Below are 11,190 nucleotides of genomic sequence, written 5' to 3' on the forward strand. Positions count from 1 at the left end.
GCACCACAGACATACAAAAGTACAAAAAAAACCAACCTTTTAATTGACTGTTCGGCCAGTGCAAAACAATCCATTACATTTACAAGCCCCCCCCCCCCCCCCCCCCCCCCCCCCCCCCATGACCAAATTAACTCCAAGATGAGGATGAGGAACTGCGTCCTTCATCACATGGGACAGTCGTAGATGTGGATGGCCCGGTCGTCTCCGGCCGAGATGATCTTTGAGCCGGAGCTGTTGTACTTGACGCTCCACACCTGAGGGAGGCAGCAAGACCACAAAACGAGGTCGTGAGATACTGAATCCAGAATGTGGTTATTTCATCCACGAGAGAATCTCTCTCTCACACACACGGGCCGGACGTAAAACTGGGTTGAATGAACATTATCTTTTTCCACACGCCATATATCTCTACAATAACTCACCGCTGTGTGAGAGAGAGGACTTCACAGTCTATACTCCACTTGGCCTCCTATAGCTGCTGCTATATGGCTCTTGTAAATATAGGTCAACATGCATTCTACATTTTTTCATTACTCTATCGTTGCTTTTTATATTCCGAATCACATGAAGATCTTTCTTTTTAATATATTTATTCACAATATTACATGATATTCTTATCACGTCCTTTTCTTCCTTCCCTTTCCTTATTGGTATTAAACAGTAATTACTGTTATTACTATTATGTCTCCACATGTCAATAGTCGATTCGGTTTTCTTGCATCTTGGTATGCAAGCATTGTTTGTGCAGTCGCTGTTTGTGCTTTACTTGTTCGTGGCTTTGTGCTTTTAAATAAAAAGACAGGTGTGATGTGAAACTGAAGAGACCAATATTTTGTCAGTTCGCTCAACTCCACACAAACGTGAAGCTGTGCTGAAATGAACGAAAAGCTGAAAAATGGAGGGAAAAAAACTTTTTGAAAGAGAGCTACTCGATTGCTCATCCTCGCTGTGGACTATTTGTTTCCGCAGTCGCATAACGATGAGGCAGAAACGCCGAGCTGTGCTCTCAGTCCTACAGATCACTCGCTCCGCGACAGACGACAGCTTGGTGAAAACCTGAGCTGTAAACATCGGTGAGCGGCGACGTGACCACGACGACTCCTCCTCCTCCGGCACACTTTCTCACTCCGGTTGTTACTAAATGAGGAGGTGCAGAGTTTGTCACCTGGTCTTGATGGTCGAAGAAGGTGTTGATGCACGCTCTGGAGCTGGCGTCCCACACCTTCACGCTCTTGTCAGACGAGCTGCGAGGCGAGAACAGGCGATGTGTGAAGAAGGTTTGTGCCGGTGGAGGGGAAAAGGAAAAGAAAAAAACCCCACCACAAAAGAAGATTCATATATTAATGATGCAGCATTCAGTCATCGACATGAATGTTTCCTTTACCTGGACACGAAGTGAGTGTCGTCCGGCGAGAAGGCCACATTCAGAACCCAGGAGCCGTGTCCGCTCAGCGTGCCGGCCAGGTTGGCGTGTTGCCTGTGACAGTTTCAGACAGAGTGAACAAAACAGTCTCCGATTTGTAATACAAACTAAATAAATAAATAAATCAAAAAATCAAACCCAGTGTATTGTCAAACGATATTTATATTCCTATATTGTTTTCCCCTGTTATCTTTAAAACGTCACTTCACCAATAACTGTTAATTATATATAATAAAAGCAATTAGTAGATGAATTATTACATGTACTTCAGGGACGTCAAACAGATTTTAGCTCGGGGGCCACAAACAGCCGGTAGAACAGCGCTATAATAACCCCGCGTTGTGATCCAGAGTGTCAATAATGTGTCAATAATCTCGACTTCCATAAAACCAAACAATTAGTTGTGAATATAACTATAAACGGAACATAATGCCAAATTTATTGAAACTTTCTGGTGTAAAATACAGAGAAATGTCAAAAAATGTCAGATTTGGAGCCAATATGAAATGTGTAATAAATTGGTTAATCTAAAAAAACCAAACAACTAATGTAGATGGATCACTTTTCCCAATAATAATACAACACGACATCACACCTTGTTGCAACAAGCCAGAGGAACGAAAATCAAAGAACGACGGCTCCGTTTTAAGGAATCTGTTTTGTGCAAACTGCAAGGTGTTTTATTTCCCCCACCTGATATAAAGCATCAGGGAAACAGACACTGTGATGTCTGTGGGTCAATCGATGAATTTGACCGTGATCCTGATTTGAGATCGTTTCTTAAAGAGCGACTGAAACTCACACGTCGTAGATTTTGATGTAGCCGTCGTCGGACGCTGTGACCAGCAGCTGGGAGTCTGGAGAGAAGGTGAGCGATCGGATGGGCATGGCGTGACCTGAGGGGACAGGAAGCTGCATGAGGACACTCGGGATTATTGATATTAACCCTTTACACTAAGTCGGCTGCTGGGAACTGAAAACTATGTCTTTTGCTGCTTTTGTGTTTAATAAGATTTAAATTTATTGTCTTTAAACTTTCAGCCACTGCCTGCAGTTATATACCCCACCCCCCCCAACATATAATGCCCAAATCTATAAAAAAAAAAAAAAAAGACTTTCTAATGACGGTTTGTAATTATTGACACCTTCCAGTGTGTGGAGCAGTTTCCCAGTGGCGATGTCAAAGATGTTGATGATGCCGTCGATGGCGCCGCTGGCCAGGTACTTCCCATCAGGACTCTAAAAGTGGAAACAAACAAGCTTGAAGGTGGGACATGAATAATGGAGGATGAGGTATTTCACTGTGGACTGTGAGATAGCGGGTGAAGGGTTCAACGGAGGAGAAACACAAATCTGACGGAGCGACGGGAGCGGAGGCAGCCAGGTCTCGGTTTACCCGCGGGGCGGAGGATTTAAGGCTCCTTACGTAAGCGATGCTCAGGATGAATTTCCCCCGGGTGTCCAGAGAGTACTCCTTCTTGCCGCTTTCCACGCCGAAGATGTTGACCTTGCCCAGGTGGCTTCCTGTGGCGATGTATTTGGAGTCGGGGGAGAAGGCGACGGACCAGGCGTCAACTGCAGGGAGGAGCAGAAGTACAGTGTGCGTCAGTCAAACGCCACTTTTATACAACCTCTTGCAATGTAACAATATCCAATTACGCAATACCTTCCAACAATTCAATAGCTTTAGCTATTTTAAACACCAAGTGCAACAATAGTGTCATTTGAAACACTCCTCATAACATTCTGCAAATAATTTAATAACATATTACAGTAAGAAGTAGCATTAAAAAAAAAAAAAACTTTCAAAATGTAACAACTGCATCCAATTCTATTATAATAGATAATGATATGATTAAAAGCTTTATTTTTGTCAGGTTTTATGCCGTTAGCTTATCAAAAATAAATGTAGTTGATGAGAAAGTCATGTTTATTCAATAAGGATACAGATTACTCTCAATCTTAGTGTTAATAATAAATAAAATAAAAAACCTTTTACTATTTCATTACCTTATTGGCGAGTTATTACACTATTTCTTACATTCAAAAAGGCCAAAATTACTGGCAGTTCTTGGCCATTATTGGTCACTAAATAGCTTTTCAGGTGGGATTAGACAACAATGACATCGTATATGAACTGTAGGAGACAAGAAAATAATGCACACATACATGCTGATAATAACCTGCATGTTTATGAATACATCTTTTAACCCAGTATTATACATATTAGGAAGCCAGTTGAGAAATGCTGGAGTGTTTATTTATATCTTGAAATCAAATAAATAATTACGATATAAGGTTTGAACATAATCCTCCTCCTTTTTACAGAATTACAGCAAACAATAATATCTAAAGTTTATCTTTGATTTGATAAAGATCAAAGGCAAATTATGATGCATGTTGAGCTTCAGAATATTATATATACGATACATAAATGCTTCAATCGTACAATTAGCAGATGAATTGCATGAAACTATCACAAATTGAGGTTTACTCCTATTTTCAAGACAGCATAAACTCCCCAAAAATGTATGTTTACAGACCCTTTGTGAAGCAAAAAGAATAAATATGAATAAAGGTCTCTTCAAAAGTCAGGTGACAAATCAAAGTAAGATTCCTTTCACTTGTTAGTTAACACATATAAATGATGTGGATGGAAAGAAAATGACTTTCCAACCTGCACCTTTAGAGACCCCAGACCTGCCTTTTGTTCATTTCAGTCCATTTTGATGAGATTACGACTAAAGTAAACAATGTGAGGTCAATTGAGATGAAGTAAAAAGTGGGAAACTGGATTTGAAGAAAAGTTCGGTCCAAAGGGGAAAAAAACCACACAAAAAACCCAAATAAAGTCCTTGTATGTAATCCTTTGCCCTGGACCAACCACTGAGTGAAGCCGAGCGTCACTAACGAGAGCTGACGTGGCATTTAGACGAAGCCCAACTTGAGTCATGGCCACGGCGCAGAACACACATCTGGCTGTGGGGTCCCCGAGAGGTGAGCGCCGGAAATAACATGAAGACAAGGCCGCTTGTTGCACAACAGAGTCGAAGGACGAGCCGTCGTCTCCAACAGGTTGGTTCTAATCCAACCCCTCGCTCTGCACCGACCTCACCTCGGTGGTAAAAGCTGGTTTTTATTGATCTGATGTCAGACTGGTGGCACACACACCGTCAGTAAATCCTTCTTTCCTTATATAAATGTCTTTTTTTTTTTTCATTCTCAAGATACTCTCAACAAAAGTAAAAAAAAAAAAAATCATACACCATCCTTCTAATTGTAATCAGCAATTTATCTATACTCACAAAACAGAAAGCACTCATCTAATAATAAAGAATAATTACAGACTAACACTGAAGAAGAAAAAATAGAGACTACTAGATAGCTAGAGCCATTATTTTCATATTACATGCTACAAATTGTATCAAGCAAATAAAGCTGCATTTTACCTCATCTTGTTGAAAACATTTACTCATCTTGAGACAAAACATCTTTTTTTTTTTATGTATTTATCACAAATGACTTCAGTCTTTCCCCTTATTGTTAGACTTCATCTCATATAACTAAAGGGAAGTTCATCTTTTTGATATTTCCAGACATTTTTCAGGAAATATTAAAAGAGAAACATCTTTTTTATTTATTTTTCTCAAACGTGAGTTTTCAACTGAAATGTTAGATAAACGTATTACTCTCCTTGATTCATTGTGGCGTCATACGTTATACAGCGTTTCTGAACCCCAAATAACTACGGCGTTTTTTTACAAAAGTCTACTGAAAAACACCACTTCAGCCACGCCCCGGGGGCCAATGTGCCACTTCTATCGGAGGGGTAATCCCACCTGGTCCAGCGTCCATGGACTTGATCTGTTTTCCAGACTCGAGGTCCCAGAGGCGGATGTGTGCGTCGAGGGAGCTGGAAGCAGCGATGGCCCCGTTGTGACTGATGTCGACTGACACCACACCCAGCTGGTGGCCCTCCAGAGTCCACTGCAGCTCCAGCTTCTCGTCCGACCTGCCAGAGGCGGCGGCGCACACATTATTGAATCACGTTGACTCAAATGAACGCAACTTTTTCACCCAGACGGTATTAGATGATTAAACAACGTGTCACTCTTCGATTGACAAATCTCCGCTGCTCATTCAGTTTTTAATATTTGAGGATCAGGAATCAAATTTAAGATTTGCAAAGACAATAATAATAATAATAAAAAAAAGAATATAAAGAAAGGCTGAAATGCTAATATTTTAAACAATGACATAGATCAAGCCACATCTTCTTTCCTGCTTTGTGTTCGGCTAAATGTGAAACAGTGCTTGTCGTTGAGGCTGAAAACTCACTCACAGCTTAAAATGGCAGATTAATGTCAAAACAGTGTCAAACTCCTCTGTGATGAACACAAATACCAACATAAAAGAGCAGCTTTAGTCTGTGCTACGTTCAAACTCCTGTATCGGGGTACGCTCAGTGGGCGGTTTATCACAGACACAAAGCGGCAGGTGCATCACAAAATAAAAGTTCTTTTTCCCATCATAACTCAGAAATTTCCATGTATTGCAGATCAAATTCACAAACTGAAATATTGAAACCCCTTTGGTAAATTATTCTTCATTATTTTAGCACACAATTTATGCAAATTTTAAACACAGCATCGTTAAATCATTTGAATATTTCACAACATCAGCCTTTTTGTCTTGTGTATTAATCAGGGGCCACAATAATCATAATAACATTTCTTTAAAAATGCATTCAAAACATATTTGTTGATACATACTGTATGTGGAAATAAGTGACCGAACAATTACATTTAGGCTATGTTAGCATTTGTTAATAAATGCAATTCTTCAAATTGGTTATAAAGTGTGACTTCAAATGAGGCTGATCGTTTGAGTGATATCTTGTTGGCTGCAATAGACATCTGCAACCGGGGTGCAAAAACAGAGGAATCATTCTCACACAGATTAAACTTCATTGTGTCCTGAACATTTTAAACATTTACATTTGTGGACTAAAAAAAGGTTTTTGTTTCTTGGATACTCCTTTCCTTAAGCAAGGACCCTAAAAAATATCAACTGCTACTGCAAGTGTGGAAGGAAGACACTGAGCAACAAGATAAATAGCAGCTGAAGCCCCGTCTCAGACAGTGTGGCCATGAGGAGGATGAACGTACCATTTCCAGACTTTCACCATGTCATCTAGTGAGCCAGTGACAATGGTTTCTGAGCCATCCGCTTCACTTTTACCCCACGCTGCAGTCCAGATGGCGTCATCGTGTGCTGAGACAACAAAAAATATGTTGAAAGAAGATGTGGGGACAAAAGGGACGATACGATACAGGCTGCGGGGTTACGTCGTTTCTCTAATGACAACTTGTCCTAAAAGAGATCATCAACAACATCAATGTCACACTAAGAGTCCATAACAGAAATAATGTGATATTATTTAGGATATGCTGTCACCACATTAATTACTCTAAAAATATAATTGCAAACAAGCCTCGGTCCATTTTGTGAATAATTAGATAAATGTAGTTACGTCAGAGCAAGCAACAACACATGTTGGAACAGAATAGTATGTCTGAAGATAACAAAGCCTGCACGTAAACACTGAAAGGTTTGTAAACCCGCAATAATATACTTTTGATAAGCACGCGACTCACCGTGTTCTTGCTTGAACAAAATGCTGTACTGAAATCAAAACAGAGATTGCAGTTACTCTCTGTGAGAAGTCTTTTTCACATAAACTGTGCAGTGTGTCGCTTACTTGAGTGCTCATTGTTTTGGTCCTGATGGTCTGATGAGTCACTTCGACCTGAAATTCACATGATTAATCGATAGCAACACTCTCGGAACCCATAATTAATTGCACAAAAGTGTCGGGTTTTTTTTTTTTCAATTGCTTTGCAGTTACTCGGGTCTGAAACAGCAAAGCAGCTGAAAATTGATGCTAAGCTAACGAGCTTGTTGGCCCCTCTATCGTCACAACAACAAAGCGCACCAGGCTGTTTTAAAGTTCAAACACTGCTGGCTGCTTCAGAATACTGAATAAATAGGCTGACACTGATAAAAGGGGCGCGCCTACCTTGAAGAATCCTTGATTTTAAGTTATATTTAATGTTTCAGACTCGATGATTTACATGTGGGACGCCATGACATTTTACGTCACTTCCTGTTACAGGCATCGTCTTCTTTACTTTCTTCCTCACAAAGACCGCAGAGGCGCCACAGCGCCCCCAGCAGAGCTGATGTTAGGAACTGCAGAAGCAACAATTGTGCGCATGAAAATCTACTAAGTAAATCTATTTTAAATATATATAATAAAGTGAGTTAAATATATGGACAATGAGGGACTAAATAGAAAACTATTTCAGCATAAATTACAGAAGGGTTAAGAAAGCATTGTTGTTGCTATTATTGCTAATATTGCTATTATTGCTAATATTGCAACTATTCTATTCTTGAACTAAGGAAAAAAAATCCCTTGTAGAACAAGCAGGAGAAAAGCACATCTGCATGATTCTCCTGGCAGCTCAAGACACAACTGAGTGATATCCTATTTATAACTAGGAGTGAGAGACACATTCTGGAACATCATTCATTTTTAAAGTGTTTTTAATGGTAATTAAAAAACAGTAAAACACGAACAACTAAAACCCAGCTTGAAATAAAAAAATAATTAACCACATTTCCAAGTGGTGGATGCATTGGACAAGGCATAATTAACCCAAAACCTTTTGTCTTTATTCATATTATTAGCAATAGTTGATTGTGACCATAGTAGATAGATATCTTAAATATGTTGCCATACAATATGAAACAGTTTGATCATAGGATAATAAAATGTAGGTAACAATGTCTTTCTATGTATACACTAAGACAGAATTTACTTCAAATAAAATAAAGTTACTGTACAGTCGGTTGGACTATTTATGAAATTTAAAAATGAGTCAAGCATAAATAAAGCTATACAGGAGCACCACTGTGTTTAATATTTGCTAAATTATTCAGTGAAACTAGTGCAGAAAATGTATGGTGATTGAAATTGAAGTGTGGCTTTACAAAGCAGGTATAGTCGGAAACAGGAATTCAATCAGGTTCTAAACCACTATATACATTGAGGGATTGGATCCTGATCTGAAGTGCTTCTTCAGGATCTCCTAAATGTCGACGAGCGGGGGAGAAAGAGGCCCTTCCAAATTGCACGCTATCAAAAATGATAGATGCGACAGATAGAGCAGAATATATGAAATCCTAATCAGTTTCCACAGCCTCAGTCGGACACGGTGATAAATACAAACACTTTCTGTTTTCCTCAGGCACTTGGAAGTTTCTCACTGTTACAGACATCAGTGATAATGATGCAGCTATTTTCAACCAAGGGATTGATTTGTATATTCAGAAGAGGGCCAAAAGTTGAAGATTGAGCGGCAATATTAGTCAAAGAATGGTATTAGTATTCACGTTTGGACCAAGCAAAGTGCTGCAGGAGCTTGAAACATCATCTTCATGTTAATTTTGTAATGAACTTGGTTGTGGATCATATGAAGGCTATTTGAAAGGGGAGAATCCTTTTGATATTGTTTTTATAGTTTCAGATTTGCCACTCATAAGAAGGTGAATGCTGTTATTCTTTCTATTCTGTTCTATTCAAGGATTTAGAAAGTATGGCGAAGAGCTCCCCTTGAACCAACTCTCACAGTGTATCTGCTTCATTCCACATTAAATTGTAATTTATGATTAAATAAGTGACTTCCAATTGTGTTTCAGATCACAAGATATTAAAGTAAGCACAATGAAAAAAGAAAATATTGGAAATACTGTAGTTGGACCAACTTAATTGAATTGATTCAACTGGAAACAGCTAAAGAATCAAGTTCTTCAAACTTAAGTTAATGAATTATTTTAAGTTCAAAGAACGTGATTCATGGATCCCACATATCAATGGGTCGGGTTTGGGGGAAGCTCATACACAAGATTTGCAAGAGAATGATAACCATAGCTCTCATTAGTATCAAATATTGAATTATGCTTTGTTTTAGTTTTTTTCTGTTATGTTAAGTTATACTGATCTTTTTCTGTTGTTTCTCTCACAGGCTAAAAAGTACATGTAGGTTTTATTATATGAACGTTCACTAAGTTTACCACAACATTTAAAATAGCTGTAAGTATAACCTACAACACACTTTATATTAGAATATTACAGACTTCAAACATATACCTAAAGGGATAAATGAAGAGATGTGGCATGAGGTAACACGGTGCATGTCTTCTTAATATCAAGAATTATGTTTTTAGTTTGCATGTTTTTCCAAGAACGAGAGGTGAACGTGTGAGTGGTTTTCTTTTGTTGCTCTGTGTTGGCTGTCGAAGATGAATGTTTTCGGATGCAACCTGCCTTCACCCTGAGCTGACTGGGATCAACTAAACTGGAGAAAGTGGCTATTAAGATAAGGCCGCCATATATACACCAATAAACAAGGTTAAGAACTTTTTTCTTTATTATAATTTTATTTTGTGTGTAACTCACAGCTCTTTAAAAAAAAAAAAAGAATGTTTTGGTAGAGTATAAACAAAAAGGAAACTTCATCATCCAACCCTATGACCTTAAAGTGAAGCAATCTGAGCTATTTCACCATACCAGAGTTTACACACACACACACACACACACAATAACATTATTCTTGCTTGATGCTCGAGTTTTGGTTGACACTGTATTTGCTAAAGGGCATCTCAGCAGCGGTTTTGTCCCAACACTGCAATACAAACAAGAAGTGGTCACACCCTGGCTCAACAATACACGACGATACAGTCCCATGCATAAATAATGCAGTACAAAAACAATGCATAATGAAGATTAATCCTGCGGGAAGGTGCAAGAAAACTGCATCTGTTACTGAGGGAATTGAACCTCTTCTCTTTGATCTATATTTACAGCTGGTTGTTACAGAACAGTTTGCTGTGGTGAGTTATACTTATTTGAAGAAGAAGAAAGCAGAAAACAAACTCCATAAAGTGAACAGAAGTGAGAGGAATTTGATTATCTTTACAGAAGATGCAAATATTTCAACTTCTATCCATTTGTTTTCCATTTTATTCACCCAGTGCAGGGAGACGGGGCAGCTAAGAGCAGGTGAAGGCAGGGTAAACACAAAGAGTCAGACAACCACACACACACTCACATTCACACATACACAGTCATCCGTTTAGAAGAAAACCCAGTGAAATTATGCAAACGGAATGAAAAAGCTCTTAAACCAGGAATCAAACTTGGTGGAAACCTCAACCACTACTCCACAGTGCGGCTTTCATTCAAACTCCTACATTGTGTGTGTGTGTGTGTGTGTGCGTGTGCGTGTGCGTGTGTGTGCGTGCGCGTGCGTGCATGTGTGTGTGTGTGTGTGTGCGTGCGTGTGCATGCGCGTGCGTGCTACTATATTTAAATAAATCCATTTCATGCCACTCCGATTTCAACTAATAAAATGACCCGCCAGGTTTGCTTCGGTTTTGTATTAAAAAGACCTTTTGACCTTGATCATGACGGTGAAATTAAGACTAATCATCACAGAGGCACTTGACAAAGCGAACGCTCTATAAATACACTGTGAAAGATGGGTTTGAGTGTTTCTGATCCCAGGAGGGGAGCAGACACGTCAGTCCTGCTCTACTGTATTAATGGGACACAGCTTCCAGGGGGGAGGGACCGGCTCTGCCTCCTCTTAAAGACAGTAGCTATAAAAACTGCTAAAGACAAGAGTGCAGCGCAAAGAGTG

At 39.2% G+C, this 11,190-nt stretch overlaps 1 protein-coding gene across 2 annotated transcripts; it reads right to left on the reverse strand.

Moving 5' to 3' along the window:
• Window positions 1-116: 116 nt before the first annotated feature.
• Window positions 117-7,606, reverse strand: skic8 (SKI8 subunit of superkiller complex). Of its 2 annotated transcripts, none has more exons than XM_080504214.1 (11): window positions 7,503-7,606; window positions 7,185-7,232; window positions 7,081-7,108; window positions 6,592-6,697; window positions 5,263-5,435; window positions 2,850-2,998; window positions 2,569-2,662; window positions 2,226-2,319; window positions 1,385-1,477; window positions 1,166-1,244; window positions 117-254 (listed from the first exon to the last, which is right to left on the reverse strand). In XM_080504214.1, exons 2-11 carry the CDS (start codon window positions 7,194-7,196, stop codon window positions 165-167), a joined length of 918 nt encoding a protein of 305 aa, XP_080360340.1. In that variant the 5' UTR covers window positions 7,197-7,232; window positions 7,503-7,606; the 3' UTR covers window positions 117-164. The 2 variants fall into 2 exon arrangements, with proteins under 2 accessions (XP_080360340.1, XP_080360341.1); XM_080504215.1 differs by having other exon boundaries at window positions 7,081-7,103; window positions 7,503-7,566.
• Between the last annotated feature and the right edge of the window lie 3,584 nt (window positions 7,607-11,190).

This window comes from Blennius ocellaris (genome assembly GCF_963422515.1).
Source record: "Blennius ocellaris genome assembly, chromosome: 11".
Taxonomy (NCBI): Eukaryota; Metazoa; Chordata; class Actinopteri; order Blenniiformes; family Blenniidae; genus Blennius; species Blennius ocellaris.